Source organism: Phaseolus vulgaris, chromosome 10 (genome assembly GCF_000499845.2).
Source record: "Phaseolus vulgaris cultivar G19833 chromosome 10, P. vulgaris v2.0, whole genome shotgun sequence".
Classification (NCBI taxonomy): domain Eukaryota; kingdom Viridiplantae; phylum Streptophyta; class Magnoliopsida; order Fabales; family Fabaceae; genus Phaseolus; species Phaseolus vulgaris.
This window is the reverse complement of record NC_023750.2, coordinates 43,146,642-43,164,178: the sequence shown is the minus strand read 5'-3', so window position 1 is coordinate 43,164,178 and position 17,537 is coordinate 43,146,642. Positions and strand designations below refer to the sequence as shown.

General features: G+C 32.5%; 1 protein-coding gene across 1 annotated transcript; it reads right to left on the bottom strand.

Annotated features, from left to right (window-relative positions):
• Window positions 1–523: 523 nt before the first annotated feature.
• On the bottom strand, window positions 524–13,718 carry LOC137819727 (N-terminal acetyltransferase A complex auxiliary subunit NAA15-like). The gene is made up of 26 exons (XM_068623676.1): window positions 13,450–13,718; window positions 12,391–12,469; window positions 12,115–12,197; window positions 11,870–12,019; window positions 10,420–10,535; window positions 9,990–10,095; window positions 9,123–9,194; window positions 8,917–9,032; window positions 8,139–8,271; window positions 7,598–7,675; window positions 7,460–7,513; window positions 7,252–7,322; window positions 6,916–6,970; window positions 6,751–6,846; window positions 5,963–6,091; window positions 5,770–5,852; window positions 5,451–5,681; window positions 4,969–5,101; window positions 4,781–4,888; window positions 3,976–4,107; window positions 3,834–3,890; window positions 3,369–3,466; window positions 3,194–3,252; window positions 2,997–3,108; window positions 1,634–1,734; window positions 524–1,252 (listed from the first exon to the last, which is right to left on the bottom strand). Exons 1-26 carry the CDS (start codon window positions 13,498–13,500, stop codon window positions 1,077–1,079), a joined length of 2,679 nt encoding a protein of 892 aa, XP_068479777.1. The 5' UTR covers window positions 13,501–13,718; the 3' UTR covers window positions 524–1,076.
• Window positions 13,719–17,537: the final 3,819 nt, after the last annotated feature.

Genomic DNA, 17,537 nt, shown 5'->3' with positions numbered 1-17,537 from the left:
GCTTTTATTAACATCTTAAATTTGTAAGTAAGATAAAAAAAAATTAATGTTATTTAACTTACACATATGCTCATGCGCAAAACTGAATATACGAAGCAACTCCCATGCATCACCATCAAAATCACAATTATGAACAAGCAAATCAATTATAATCAACATTTTTTTGGGATGATTCAGCTTCCTATGTTATGTTCAAATTATTTAACTCTTTTAATATAAAAAAAATTACATAACAAAATATTAAAGTATTAAGTAAAATTTATCTTCAAGTACAAAGTACCATACAAAAGTATAGAGAAAACGCACGAGGATTTTGAATTCATCGTAAGTTTGCATAATGAAATTCAATTATCGCAATAAAAAATTAGATATCGTTTTCACACTAAAACAGTTTGTTTCCTTCATTCTCTAAACTTGATTCCTCGCTCACAGTTTTTAGGTACCACACATTTTGTTGTGTTTATTGTATCAGACTTTTGATTCAACTAAAACTGGTAAACCAAATGGTGCCCACATACAGCAGTTCTACCAACCTCCATTTTTTTTTACTGAATTCATCATCCAAAATTACGTCATTTTGGCATCCAGTTGCAAAACTTTCACATAAGTTAATGGTTATACATGAATAGACCAATTAAATAGGAAAGATACAACATGCTCTCCCTATATATATGTTGGCTGGATGCAGGACCAAAACCTAAATGATTGTGTAGCTCTCCCAACGACCAAAATGAAAATCTAAGACAGTGGTAAAGGCCCATGGAGCCCCGTCTACCACCTCTCAGAAAAAAGGGGTGAAACAAATTGAAAAAGTCAATCCTAAGACATAATAATTGAGGTAAAATTATACACATTTGCAAACCAAATAAATATCACAGATGGGAGGGAGAAATCATGCAAAGAAAATACATGGAGTGTAGAGTTTGCCATAACCCGCACCAAAACTGTGACCTTTGTTGCCGCAAACTGCAACACGGTCGTTTCTGGGAGTGTCAAATGCCGTTTGGTTTAATAAGCATCCAAACTGGGTAACACGCATGTCTCTTAGCCTCATCTCATGGATGCATTCGACTTTATCAGATAGTGAGATCTTTAAATGCCTCTACTTTCCCGTTTGATGTGATGTGGTTACTACTCTCACTTTCTGAGTTCTTACGTAACTGGTTGAAGGCTGAGTTGGGAGAGGCAGAGCTGTGCCTTCCCTCAAAGTATGTAGAATATGGAAAGTAATCCACACATCGCACCTTCCATCCTGCAAGAGTACATAGAATTAATCTCCGATGCTTTATTGCACTATTACAAATATGGACAAGAAAATGGAATTAAATGTAAACCGAGAACACTAAATGTGAGTAGAAAAATATTAAAATAACTAAATGTTTTAGCGAACAATTCTCATCTCCTTTAGTCCCTTTTTTCCTTAAAAATAGGAAATCGTGTCTGCTTCAAAGCAAGTAGTAATTTTAATCTTTCAGCGCAGGAAAAGGAAGTCGAAACACTTTATTTGTGGAAATAATAAGTATCATCTGCAGAAAATATCACGTGCTAAAATTACCATACGCACTTCCCCTTACGTCCAAGCCAACCAACAGAAAAATTAGCCAGGCAACATAAAAATCCAAGTTATACTTACTCAATGCAGCATCCTGATCAGCAAGAACTGTTCCAAGAAGATTGTGAACCGCAATACAGTCTTTAAGTTTCCATTCCCTGATTGGTCCAAGTGCTCCATTTCTAGCATAAGATATGTATTGAAAGACTCAGTAATACCATTACTAAGATTTGACAGCTAAAATGAATCTAGAAAATAAATAAAGAGATTAATTTCATAAATCACACACAGAAACAAACATGAACATTGACACGTCCGAGTCCATAAATTATAGGACAAGATACATACATAAGCAACTATTCAGGCACAATAATTTAAAAGAAAAAAAGTCACTTTTTTAAAAATCTTCATTTTAAAGACTTCTAGTATTGTTTTGTTGGTAATCTGCTACACTTGACCTGAGATCCAGTATGTATTTCACTTGGGCATCTTGACCCTTGTTTCCATCTCTGGAATAAAGAAAACGACTTGACCACCACCTTTTAAAAATTAAAATTAGAAACAAGACAGGGGACTGTCTTTACACAGAAATACCGTTTGGCAATTCGGGAAGAAACCCATCCATCTTCATCCACAAAAAACAGGATGGTTGTATGTCCCCCACTCACAATCTCAACTCTCCGAGTGGGTGTCCTCAACCCTTACTATTTTTTCCCATCTTCTCACCATGCCATGGATTACTCTCATAAGCAACCGCCTCACACCAAAAAACAAACAGTGGAGGGGTGAGATGATGAATTCCAACAAGCTTTCTCAAATCAAAGTATGTGCAGTATGTGATCTATATAAGAAAATGATATCTTAACCCAATACACGACCAGCATATGCATGTGTCAGAAACACATTAGTTTGGCCCAGCCTCATGGGGTTTCTCTTCTTAAAAGGAAATAATGTTTTAAACAAGTTTCATTAAAATTCTTAAATAAATAAAGGCATAAATATGATTATGGTTCTTGATAAATTTCCAAATTTTGCTTTTGGTCTCTAATAAAAAAATGTAACCTTTCTGTTCCTAATGAATTGTATATTTGTTTAGATAAAACTTTGAACAGTAAAATAAAACGATTTAGACAATTACTTTTAAACTATATTATGGACAAAAAAGTTAAAAAAATATATTAGGAACCAAAAACAAAATTTGAATTTAATAGGAAAATAAACAACTATTTTATTTATTTTAAAAAAAAGGAAAAAGGGAACTCAAAAAGACAAGGTCAAGGAGGTTTTGGAAAAAAATTGAAAAAAAACTAACTTCTCTTCACTCTTTGTTCTCCAACTCTATCTGTCTCTCCTATTTCTAAAATTCTTATTTTTTTACTTTAACTTCAAAAAGAATGTGTTGAATGAGCATGAGAGCATCACTTAAAATGTTGTAAAGCATTACCTGGGCACAGTGTTATTTGTTGACTCTTCAATGAACTTTACAGCCTCAGATTTTCTGTTTGAATCTAAAATGTGCAAGACTTCTACAAAAGCTGCTCTATGCATCAAAGAATCTGCAAACAGAAACAAAATTAAGAAACTTTCCTAAAGAAACTTGAAAGATATGCATTGCATGTTGACGATAAAGTTCACTATGACCTTTGTGTTTTTCAAGGACAGAGTTGTTTGCCTCAAACAGGGATTTCTCATGCACCTGGCTGCAAAAAAGAAAGCAGATAAAATTAAAATCAGATTATAATCATAAAATGAATAAAAGAATTGTAGATACGAATCCCCAAGAAAACAAAAGGAGGAAAAATTCTGAATTAAGAACCTAATATTTGGGCGCTCAGCCTCTAAGACGCTCCAAATCAGTTTCTCACTATCAGTTGCAGGAGCATTCATGGATCCCACTTTATGGAAGAATTTAATCTGCAACATATGGACCCGAATAAATCCAAGTAGAAAGAGGTTTTCCCCCCTTGTGTGTGTTTGATGGAGAAAAGAACAAAGGGGAAAATGAGAAAAATGAAATAAAAAAACATACTAGGAGAAGCCGGTACCAAATCCTATGGTACACTTTTCTTGCAATTATGTGCCATGCAATTCTTGATAAAGACAAGGATTTAAAGTAAAGCAATTATCAATACAGTTTTTTTATTACTATCATTATTATTATTCCTACTACTGTTATATAAAAAAAATAGCTTAGTGGGCGATTATTATGAGATTAAATTGTATTATCAATTTTAGTTTAATATGAAAATATTACAAGAGTAAATTTTTAGAGACACCATACCAAGCAACGATGAGAATCAGGGTGTTCAGAGTCCAATCTCAGTAACTGCTTCACAGCCTACAATCCCACGGAGAAAGAAGTGTAATTACTTAAATATGAAGCAAATGATGCTAGATAAATTAAGTTACTGGGCTCCTCCTACCTGAAAAGCAAGCAAAGTCTTTTGTTTCCTTGTATATAATTCAAAAGAGAGCAAGTGTGTCTCCAATGAATCAGGGGAATTCTTCTGCAGCAACTTCAAGTATTTAGTAGCTTCTGACAGTGGATCTTCAACCTACATAGGGAAAACACAAGGTGAATTTCTAAAATGAATATGTAAAGAAACATTATGACGTTGAAATTAGCATGTTTAATCCTGACACTATTATGCTTTATTTATACAAATTTTAAATTTTTTTAAACTTGTAATGCACATGCGTTTTTTAACATCAAAAGTATGCACTGTAGCCTTTTAACTTGTCAAAGTCCATATAATTTTTTATTTTTACAATAAATTTTATTTTTAAAAAATACGAAGGACCACCAACAAATGTTATTCAGATTTATATAATGAAACAAAACCCTATATAACCATCCACACTATGCTAGTACGTTTCCAACTCCGTCCTCCTGAATCCTGATTAGAACAGTAGAAAAAAACTATTTGTATTATGTATTTCTAAAACCCTTTCATTTTTTATAGCATACAGTGATGATTAGATGTGTTTACGGTTTTCCTTCAAAGACCCAAAATGCAAATATGCAAAGTGACAATCACCCGAGGGGTAGAGCCTGTACCTACTCATCTACATGATCTTATGCAGAAAAAATTTATTCTGAGCACTAAATGAAATTTTAGAACAGCGAAATGAGAATCTAAGATATAATCTTAATATACTCAACATTACTCAGATATAATTAGATATTTTCATGTATTCTAATAGACATTGAATGCATTAAATTTGAACCTGCAGCAACTTCTCCCCATTTGGATCAGGATCAACAGGTTTTACATGCCGTTTCCCAGACTTCGATACCCCACTTGAACTTAACTCTTCATTCTTTTCTTCTGCCTCCTAATAAAAAATGTAAACAACAGGATCAGTACCTTTCCCACAGGCAGGTCAATAGAAACTATAGAAATCGACTACAATACTTTTTTGGCTCTTGCTTCTGCCTTTCTCTGTTTTTGCCTCATTTTCTTCTTCTGAGAAGGAAGCAACTTTGACATATTATCATCTTCCTCTGCTGTAGACTTTGGGGGAGAATCATACAACTTAATATAGCATCTGCAACTCAAAGTGTTACGTTTATGAGATCATAAAACATTCAGAACTCAGAAGTAGATTGCTTTACTGGTATTAAATAAGGCAGAACAGACAACAGTCCTTGAGGATCTTTAGGGTATAAAACCAAAAATTAACACCAAACTACGTAAAAAAAAACTCTTGCTCTTGCATGTAACAATGAAGAAACTTTAAAAAAAAATCACACATGTTTAGTTTCCCATATGCATATGCATTGGACCTCCACTTTTAACTCCCATGATAATCCAGTTAATCAAATCACCAGACAATATTAACAGATATAACTCATTCAGCATAGCACAATGCCAACAAAAGACAACAAGCTATTCACCTGATAGCCCCAGCTGCTGCTTTGTGAAAATATGAATGTGAATGCAATTGGTCTTGAAATTTCAGCATTTCCACATAAGTCCGCAAAGTCATTTTCCGTAAGCAGTAAGAATGAAAATCAAATTGGTCCTCCGTGATATCAGCATAATGCTTCTCCACTGCTAAATATTTTTTTAGTGCCCGTCCAAGATCACCCTGGCGAAAATAACTTTCGCCCGAGGCAAGCTCATACCTTCCAAAGGTAGATGTGACACATTAAGTAATTAAAACACAGTACTCATTAAACAGTGCATAATATTAAAATATCATGATATACCAACCACATGCACTGCATATCATGAAGGTTATTGTGTTGATCCCCATCCTTTGTGAACAATACAGCAGTTTTTTCGGCCAAAGACACCTTTGTATCAAAGGAACAGATATGAATAAAGCAGATCAGAAAATGAAAAATGGAAAATCACAATGCCTGTGTAGTTAACATCCAAATATAACCAAAAGATAGACAAAAACCTGATCAGCCTGCAACATCCGCTTAACACACTCACTATTAACATAACGATCAGCAAGATCCATACACCTAGCTTCATCTGCAAATGCAGCAGCAGCAACCAAATCACCAGCATGCTTCAGTATACGACTCTGTTTCACAAATAGAAACAACAATCTTTCAATTTGGTATATATTGAATTATGTATCATAATTTGTATACAATCATACAATTTTGAGAACTAAATATCACTTCAAATATATCACATAGAAGATATAGAGTTCGATATAATATTTTAACTATTGAAGTAAAACTGTATTAGTTTTTACTCCAATATGAATCTTGAAATAGATAAAATAAAACATCTTAACCATAAGTGTGCACACGCGCGCTTGTAAAGCCTATATTTTAGAGAATGCAAACAGGTCAATGAAATAACCAAATAGTGAATGCATTGAATGAGTGAGTGACAAATAAGGCAGTGGAATAGTCAAATAGATAAGTTAAGAAATGCTCCTTTAATTCCTTTTCATCTAACAATTTAAGATACGATTTTTTTAATTTTTTCACAAAAATTGGTAAAATTAAAATTAAAATAGCAACTCATTAAATCATGTGATTTATATTGGATATAAAATGGAACAAATTCATTCAATTATCATAAGAAAAAAAGTCATTTAATATTCATCTTAACGTTCAAATCAAACACGTACCAGAATTGTGTGAAAGGGATAGGATTTGAATTGTGAAGGGTTTATCATATAACAAAAGGACTAGAAAGAAATGAGAAGAGTTTATAACTCCAACAAACCTTGACAGAATATAGATCAATGACTGTGGGTGTATGTTCTATAGCTTCATCAATTTTAGAAAGAGCAATTTCAAATTGACCCCGTCTGTCATAATGCTGCACAAGTACAAATTTTCTTAGTAAAAAGGTGATAATTAATCTAAAAATCAAATAATAGACACCAACCTGAGCCAATAAAAACAAAGTCCACATAAGAGTTGAAGGGGGTTCTTTGTCCGTCCTGTGAAAGAGAAACATTGGTTAGCCATAAAACACAAGAAAGGAATTCAAAAGTACCAATTATAAGGGCATTCGTCATATCATGGCCTTGTGGATAAGGGATGTTGGTTTCATTTTGGTTATTTACTTATGGTTGTTGCAAGGAAATTTTAAGTGAATGTGTTTGTCTTGAAGTTCTCCTCTTCAAGCAAGAGCTAACCAAGAAAAAATTCCTAACATAGGCACTGTATAAACATTTTACTTCATTCATGTGTTACACACAAAAGTAAACAAATATTTTACCCTCCAGGATATTGGCCTGACATCCTAATTGACTGCTCTAACTCAAGAATAAGTTGTTCCAAAATATCTGCCTGTACAAAGTTTAAGGAAAAGGAAACAATCAAAATCCACAAAACCAGTAATCTCCAGGCTCAAATGAATGGCAGAAAAAAATAAGCATACGAAATCTGAAACACTCAATAGTATAAATATATGTGACAAGACTAACCTTCCCAGGGTGATTGTACAAAGATGATAGATCAGAGAATAGAGAGGGAACTCCCTAGAAACAACATCAAAAGAAATCCAATCAATTTTGGAACAACTGAGCTAGACATAATACAATATGAAAGGGAATTTTGTAAACCTTGGTTAGGAGAGGCCTAATATAATTGTCTGCTGCTTCTCGAAATTTGTCACCTTGTAGAAAATCTAGAGGTATTCTCTGGCAAATAAAAAGTTTAAAAAGAATGTACTTCATTAAATAAACAATAACACTCATGTTGCTAAGAAATATACAAGTGGAGTAACAAAACAAGGATTCCTTCATTGGCATATATCTTCCTGAATTGTTATACAAGAGAGAGAGAAACTAAAAACCCTATGGTCACACACTTATTATGCTAATAGATATTAAATCCAAGTTTTCTCAGTATTTACCATAAAGCAAGAAAATTTGAAAATCCCATCTCGTAATAAATTAAATAGCAATGGAGCAATATTTGAATGGCTAAACCCATTTCCAGAGAAAGGATGTAATGAATATATCACAACTCATTGTGATACAAAGACACACACACATATATATATAACATGGCAGAAATATTAGCTAAGTGATAACTGTAATACATGATGGTAGATGTTAAATAGCAGGTAAAAACATCTGCAATAATAATACAAAGGATTACCTTAACAGCGGAAGACCACTTGTATTGTTGTACAATTGCTTTGTACAATGAATCTAACTGGTCTATTTGATCAGGCGAGTACTGCCCATCTTCTAAATAAAGTCCAACACACTTTTGGAGTCCTTCATAGTATCTGAATAAACGTGAATCATGAACTAAACTTCAGTTACAACAAGCATAAATAAACAAAATGAGCAGTATAATATACACAAATACAGAGTAGACAACTGTAAATAACACATCAAACCGAATAGAACCAAATTCTGCAACTGAAACAAAATCATCCCTAGTCAATTTACCGAACAGTAATAAAAAAGATTTTAATTCCCATTAAAACTAGAACAAGACATGCACTGCTTATCATATACAAAAAATACAGTGTAGTAGATAATGCATCAAACCGAATAGGACCAAGTTTAAAAGAAAAGCAAAATTTAAAACTATTCTGCAACTGAATTAAAATCATCCCCCTCGTGCATTTACACCAATGGCTAGTAAAAAAGATAATTTCTCTTAAAATTAGGACAAGACATGCACCGCTTATCCTAATCTAATTTCACATAGAACCCGCCTTAAGAAGGTAAACAACAGTTTCCAGTACCAAACTGAGGCACATAAAAAAATGAGAAGTGAAAAAGAAAAAAAAAAAGCAAGTATAACTACGAAGTTTAAGAAGTTAGATAAGTTAGAATTAGTGAATCTCTTATAGTATACCATAAGTTGCAAAAAAATCAACTGATACACTCAAACCTAAAATATATGTTGCAACAAAGATCACCTATAATTATCAGGATTCATGGAAAGTAATGCCCGGTACAAAGCTTCGCCTTCTTCTAAGCGACCAAGCTTTACTAAAAGTGACACCTCCTGTTCTTTGTATGCAAGCTTATCAACCTAGGAAGACATAATCAAAAGCAAGTTAGAACTCATATAGTAGTTACATTTATCAAATTACCCAAGTTAATAAAACTAAAACATACATACAATTTTAAATTCTTTTTTGTGCAACTCCTCAAGTGCTCTCTCGAGAAACCCACATTCATCTAACAACGAGATCTGGGCAATAGTATTTGGTGCAGAGAAACACCACAGGGAAAAATAATGTCAGTAGTCAAACCATATAAAGATTTCCTATTCTTGAACATTCAACCATAGAATTGACAGCCAAAAAATTCATATTCAATACAATGTCATTTGACTATGATCATATCAAAATCTTTAATTTTAGTATCAAAGTAACAAAAAAATTCATCGAACTTATGAAGCCGTAGTGAATACCAGCCATCATTAGCATATAAAAAGGCATCACATACAGCCAAAATACACTTCAATTACACGGTCCGATGATTATCTAATTGACAGAAGCTTCCGGGTATAATGAACACAACCGAGGAAACAACCTTGGAATTCACAATGCTTGGCATAAGTCACCAATACCAAGACTTGTACCAGACAGTCACTACCATATATGTTGGATTCAATTTTAAATAGGCCAGGTTTTGGACCAAGGGTTGACCCAATCAGGAAGCCCGTTCATTATATTGCCAATCTGACAATCCAGTAAGACAACATGGCAAAAATTCATAAATCCAGATAACTGAATTTGACAGAGAAAAGGTCAATGTGTCCAAACAGTCCTTCAATAGAGGCTTCAAAGTCACAAGATTCTCTCATACAGTTTTCAAGTAAATATTAGCAGTTTCGTTTAAAAGTTTGATATCTAAAAGATAAATAAAAAAAGTAGCAAATTGAAATTCTCATGCATACAAAATGCTAATTATGGTAAAAAAAATACATCAAGCACTTAATGTCTAAATAGTAATTGTGCATAAAAAAAGAAACAACTGAAACCTTGTACAAAAGCATTTCCCCATGCTCACACCCTTCATTTTCTGGAGGATAATCCTCTTCCAAAGTCCCTTCATACGCTTCCAAAATCTCAACTGCTTTGGATGCACTGGCACACATTCAAAAAGATCAATATTACAAACAACCATACGAACAAAATTATGATATTTCTATAATAGCAAATCTCAATAGCCATCTATAAAACCTAAATATTACTTCAAAAAACTCATACCACAGAGACACACAACTGCCAATTACAAATAAAAAATGGGGGAAAAGAAAGTAAAATAGGGATAAAATTATAAATTGCATGCATTGATTATTTATATCAAGAACATAAACCTGCAAAAGAAGCTTGTGAAAAAAATAGATTTGAGGCCAATGACTATCACCATTTCGGAAAAAAAAAATTCAATTCAAATCCAAATCATACTTGGAGTTCAAATGATGGGCTACAGAAAATCCAATCCAATTCATGCGATGATTTGGCTTCAAAGTCAAAAGTTGTTGTCTTGTCTCGACAAAGCCTGTTAAATCTCGCATTTGTGCCTGTGAGTGAAGTGTAAAAAACATCATAATCAAATCATAAAAAAATCACTGGAGATATATTCACATGCAGATATATTTAATGAAAAGTATTAAATCCACAGCAAAATAGTACAGCAGAGAAACATTTATCTACTGTAGTTCATGGCAAGGGAAATATGATACTGAATCAAACTTGAATAAACTTATATTTACAACAACACAGAATGTTGCCAATAGAAGTATTGGAATGTTACAACACCTTCCATGTCAATTTTAACACGGAAAATTAACATTTTGTTACTCATCTTTTAACAGTGTATTTATTGTCAAATTAGCTTCCTTCCCCAGATGGTCATGGTATCCTTGACCAAGGAGCCACAACACCACATAGACAGACCAAGACAAGTAATTTTTCCACTTTAATTTTGCATTTGTAATGATAGGGAAAACAGAACCTATGAAGGCCACTTCAAGGGCACGAAACACTATTTTAGGGAGTGGCGTGCCCAACGCCTTCAAGTAGGTCAAAACTGAGAACCAAGGGCAGAAATGTGCCCATATGTAGCCGATGAAGTTACTAGAGGTGGTCAGATGAGAGTCTGACAAGCTGTACACCCCACAGAGCATCAGAAATATTGGTGTGTGACACAGTGTACCTAAGTATTAGGTCTTGCAACGTCTTGAGTTGAATTGAACTCCCTGAGGTGCAGCTAACCTTGGGTTCATAAAAGGCGGCAAATGGCAGACATAGATGGCGGACAGTGGCAAACAGTGATGTACTGGCAACAACAGAATGTAGAGCGAGATCTTACTCACTCTGATAGAAACTTGAACTTAAAGGATATCAAAACTCAATGAGTATTGCCTCAGCTAATGTATTTTATGTGTGTGTATGTATGCATGTGTGTGTGTGAAAAAGGTAAGGACAAGAACAATCAAAGGAAAAAGGCTACAGTCTATGACCCTTAACCCATAAGCTAGATACAACCAAAAAGCAACCTTGTCAAAGTTGTAGAACAAACAAATAATAAACTATTCTAACAGAAACAACAAATTATCATTTTGACGGTCTCATTCACAAATTTCAAAGTCGGGACTGTAAGTTGAAAAAGTTGAGACAACTTAGTAGCTACAATAAAAAACTAATCCAACCATAGATAATTTCAAAAATTTACAAATGGGAGTGATCTCTAGGAAATGAAAACAGATAGCAAAAGAAAATGCTTCCACTTGTTTAACAGACTAATATTATGATTTTCAAACTTAAGCACACGCCACCATAAAGACTTACATCCAAATTAAATTTATTGATATGTAGAGAAGCAAAATAAAGGCAAATGGATTTAAGATGCTACCTGTAGGAGTGATAGGTCACGAAGAATTTCAATATTGTCAGGATCTATTTTCAGTGCATTTCGATAGCACTTGATCGCCTCCCTGTATTCTCTGTCTGATCGATAAAGGAGACCATAAACATGCCAGCAAACATGACTTTTAAGATCATTCTGTACCAAAACAAAAATCAGAGCTGGATCATCCGACAAACAGATATGTAAGATAGAATAGATAAATGAAGTAAAATCAAAGACAACAAACAAACCTTTAATCCTTGACGAACAAGTTCATATGCTTCGGACTTACGATCCATGCAATTTAGTGTCAAACCCTTCATCGATAAAGTTTCTATCATCAAGAAACAGAAACGGACACATAAATAAAATTATGACCAAAGAAGCAAAACATGCCGCAAATAAGAAATAATAGATAGAAAGGGGAATGGAAGCTAAAATTGCATGACTTAAATAGTTAAGGGGGTAGATAAAATGACCCCTGATAAAAAAATTAAAGCTCAGAAAATAACCACAAAAAAGTATACCTCCATGGTCTGGAAATTTTTTCAGAATGGTATCAGCAGCTTTGAGGCCCTTTTTATACTGTTTGGTTTCATATGATTTCTGCAGAAAGAAGAACAGTGACACGTAACCTTCGCATCAAATTTACCCACCATCTCAAAAACAATATTATTTCACTTGGATAAATATCTTAATGATAATATAACCAATTTTTAGTTACAAGAGCTCGCAAACGACAAATGTTTTTTTTTTCCGTAGAGGAAAACCAATTACAAAGAACAAGAACAATGCCAAACATATTCAAAGCATGGGAATCAACTTCAACTACGGCGTCCTTTTTCAATTTAACTCCTTAAAGATGCAACAACATTGTTCCAAATTTTACTGTATTTATTATTCACAGCATGGCCTAGTCAAGTAGCTTGCAGCACGCATACATGGACGCCAATATTTTACAAACAATCTATCATTGTTCTCCATGGCTGTAGAATCCCATGCAGCGGACCATGCAACATTCTCTTTGATAAAAAAAACAACCATATTAAGTCATTTTAACATCAGTTCGAACTTCCAAAATCCTATGTGAGGGAGATGGAGAAAAACAGAGAAACCAAAAAACTCACACCCTGGAGTGCCGAATTTCCAACCAACCAACCACTAATCCCGCGAAAACCCGATACACCAGTGAGTACTTCCAAATTACAACAATTACAAAACAAAAACACAATTTAACTGAATATCCCAATTTCCCTTCCCTTAAACTTCTCTCCCAGATTTGCAGCACCTAAAGACACTACTTCCTATATAAAACAAAGAGCACAGTGAAGCCAGGCAACAAGCTCAAAGTCCAAAGCACGAAACGACCAATTCCAAAAGACATCACAAAATATACGAAGGAAATTCAAGCGAAGATCCCTAATATCGTTCTGGTAGATTCCTGGAGATTGTAAATGAGCGAATATAGCGTGATAACAGAATCTAGGGTTTTACGATGTGAAAGACACACAGTGAGTGAAGCTGCGCGGAGTTTCTATGAGCAAGCAGAAAAAGTAAGCGAGAATGGAGTGCGAATCGAGACTTACGACGATAAGCTTGAAGAGGTTGGCCTCCTTGGAAGGCAGAGAAGCGCCCATTGTTTGTTGCAGAGTGTGTTGCCGAGAGAGAGAGAGAGAGAGAGAGATTCGATGGAATTGGGAATAGAATGAAAATAAATGATAGGGTCACGAGAGAATAGAGAGAGAGAGAATGGTGGCGTTTTGTGAGCTGCAAAGCAAAGAGCAACCCTACTGTGAACACCAACGAAGCAACCAAACTCTTAGATGTGTGTGCGCTCACTTTCTCGCCTTATACCATGAAATTACCATTTACTTTCCTCAATATCTAATTACCAAAATTACTAATTTTTTTTTATCTCTATCAATTTATTCCAATCAACATTATAATATTATTAGAATTTATTTAAATGATTATTTGGAATTATAGGATACTAATATATAATTTCACATACAAGTTGGTTTAATTTAGGAAAGATTTGTTAGACTTATTGAGGAACTTGTTATTTGATCGTTATCGAATCATCCATAATATATAGTCTCACACGAGTTGGTAGTCTTTGTGTGAGAGAATTGCGTTGGAGATCATACATCAACTAGAATAAGGCATTTCATAATATATAAGTACGTGCAAATCTCATCTTATGAGTCGATTTCATGAGATTGAGTTAGGTTTAAAATTCACTTCTTAATAATATTTATTTATTTCAAATTAGTTTTATGTGTAATTTTAAAATATTTATTAAGAATTTTTTTTTGTAATAAATTATAATTAAAATTTCAATATAAAAAGTTTTGGGTGTATTTGGATAGGACGATGGGCTCAACAATAAGGATGAGAAACATTTTTAACAAATGATATGCATGGACACGGATACCAATGGGGCTGGACCAACTAGGATAGGAATTATTCATTATAGGTTAGGAATCTCTTACAAAAATAGCTGTGCGTATGCATCAGTGTTCTCTAATTTAAAATTATTTTTGAAATAAAAGAATATATGATTTTAAAAAAAATTGTATTATAAAATATTGATGAGAAAAAAAAAATTACTCTGCAAATTATAAATTTAAAGAATTTTTTGACTTTCCATTTTAACAGTTTTTATCAATTTTAATAAACAGTGGTGAGTGGATTCTTTACATGTTTTCTTTTCTTCCTATATGTAATTTTATGCTTTCTCTTATTTGTTTCTATACTCTTTTATAATATTTTATACTTTTGTCTGTTTATGCATGTTATATTCATATAACATTGTTATTTTATAAAGTTGTTCACTTAAATTAGAGATTCATAATAATAAAACCCTAAAATTGTTTGTTATTTTCAGTCATGTTTGAGTATCCTAAAATTAAATATTGATTGTGTATATATTAAGAAGTGAACTTAAACCTAACTCAATCTCATAAAATTGATCCGTTTATAAAATGAGGTTTGTACTCACTTATATACTATAAAGTGTCTCAATTTATAGTCGATATGAAATCTCCAACAGTATACAGTGATTTCTCATAATACCAATAGTAAATGTGACTAAAAATGCACTTTAATTTACACAATTTAAGTAATAATTCAGTATACATTTCACCTTGAAAATAAAAGTATATATAATACTTATGACTTTTTTAAATGTATAAATTCATAAATCATTACTTTAAAAACATCATTACAATTTTAATTTTTTTATCAACATGAAAAAAAGTCTTTTAAATTTTTAATTGAACATACCCCTTTAAGTATTTTTTTTTAACTGTAGATACACTAGCCCAATTAAATTTGGAGGTCTGGTATGGGCTTCTTTTGATTTCATGTAAGTATATTTTTTTTGGGCAAATGCTCCCTGCACCCAACACTTTTGAACTTGCACAGACATAATTTCAAAATTTCCAAAAATACCCTTTATTCCGGAATTGAAAATAATGCATTCTGGAAAAATAGATCCAGAGATTTTTGTATTTTGGATATAAAAATCCGAAAAAAAAAACTCAAAATCCCATTTTGGATAAAAAATCCAAAATTTAAAAATAATACATTTTGGAAAAATTTATCCGGAAGATATTATTGTGTTTTGGAAAAGAAAGTCCGGAATGTAATTTAATATGTACCTATTTTTTTAAGGATATTTTCGTTTTTTTCCTATGATATGGTGCAGGAAGCAATTGCCTGTGTGTTAATAGGACATCAGACCCTTCTTTTGGGCCGAAAAGTCCACCGCTAATGGACCCGAACTGAGATCCAACAAGCCGATGCAATGCAAAGCTATGCTTTTAAAAAAGGGTTAATTCTTCCTGCACTAGATCAATTGTTACCTGCACCCATATTGTTTTTAAAACTCGAAATTACCCTTGTCACATTTTCTGGATTTTCGCATCCAAAATGAAAAAAAAAAAAACTTTTTGGCTCTTAGTGTCCGGAAGACATTCTTTTACTGCGGATGTTATATCTGGAAGACACATCTTAGTTTCAAATTTACATATCCAAGACTGACTTATTTGTGTTACGGATATAGATATCCATAAAATTAAAGATAAAATAGATATTTTTAGTAAGTATTGAGTGGATGTCATAACTGATTTGGTGTAGGGAACTTTAGCCTAACACACATTCTTCGTATTTGGTTTATGTATATACATTAAATGAATTTGGTTTATGTATATACATTAAATGAAAAGTATTTCATTTAAAAGGTTAAAATAGTAAATTTAGTATTTAGTATTTTTATATTTTTTGGTAATTGATATGTCCCATCTAAATAAAAAAATACAATTTAGTAAATTCAAATTGTTTTACACAAACAAAATATTAAAAAATGAAAGAATTTAAAGTAAAATTATTTTAAATTCAATATATTTAAGTTTTGTAGAAATTGAATTTTTTTTATCCAAACAAATTCTTAACTTCTCGGATGCATAGTCTTATATATATTTAGTGTCTTTTTGAAACACCATATTATAGAGGGAGATTCATGCACAAGAGTGATAAACATGCATACTTCGTAATGCTTTAAGTTGTCGCAAACATCATAAGATTTACAAATTCGTAACCTCAATCTTTCTTCTTCTTCTTTCTTATGTTACGTAAGTGTGTTTGTAATTGTCTCTACACACTACACATGTGGTGATCATGAGTGCTACCAAAACAAACATCATGCCACCTTTACACTTGTTTCAAGCTTTTGTCTCTCTTACGCATCTTCGTAAACATTAAATTTCACAATTCCTTGACTTCTCACACTTTATAAGAACAAGTAATATCAGTTAGGCAATATATATGTCCAAACCTAACATATATTCAAACAAGTATCTCATGATGCTGATTCACAGTTCATAATGGGTGTTAATTAATTTTATAAGTTGGTTGTGTAAAGTTAAACTAAATTTAAAATCAATTTTTTAATATGGTATCAAAGTCTATTATAATGATAGTTTGTTTGATAATCTTGTCATTCACCATCGAGCTATTTTCTGACCACTCTATAAGTATATAGTCTCACACATGAATTTGATGGTTTCGATTGTGTAAAAAATCTCACATCAACTATAAATAAAGTCAGTTCATACTATATAGGTAAATGTAAATCTCATTTTACTAACAAGTTTTTTTAAAATTAAGTTAAACTTAAAATTAAATATTTATGTTTATGATTAAATAGTCTGATAAGATGCATGCTCACAGAAATTATAATTAGGTACAATTAATTTTCAAGTTTTCTAAGGTGATATATATGTTTAAATGTTTTAATTATAAAAGTAATTAGTTTGTATTTAAACTTAACGTAATTTTTTTGTTTAATGCGCATAAAACTGTATTAACTGGAAATATAAAACCAACATATATTTATCTGAAAATCATAAAGGTGATTACAGAGAATCCAATATGAAACCAAACTCGTTAACAGTGATGAACATTGATATAAACTGTTGCAGTGTTGTTGACAAATTATTCTTCCAGCTGTATGTAACAGTGCAAGTTTGACATCTTTTTCCAGAATGCATGATTGTCTGTCTGAACATGAAGATTGTTGTGTTACTAAAATGTCTTATGTGTCCATTAATATATAAATGCAGATACTTTCTATAATTGGACTTTTCATGTTGAAACTCAAATAACTTGTCTC

Excerpts from the sequence above, each read along its gene's own strand:
- LOC137819727 (XM_068623676.1), bottom strand. The coding sequence starts at position 13,500 with ATGGGCGCTTCTCTGCCTTCCAAGGAGGCCAACCTCTTCAAGCTTATC. Across the intron at positions 5,102-5,450 it reads GCAGCAGCTGGGGCTATCAG|ATGCTATATTAAGTTGTATG; the intron begins GTGAATAGCTTG and ends TTTGAGTTGCAG. Across the intron at positions 1,253-1,633 it reads TGATCAGGATGCTGCATTGA|GATGGAAGGTGCGATGTGTG; the intron begins GTAAGTATAACT and ends GTACTCTTGCAG.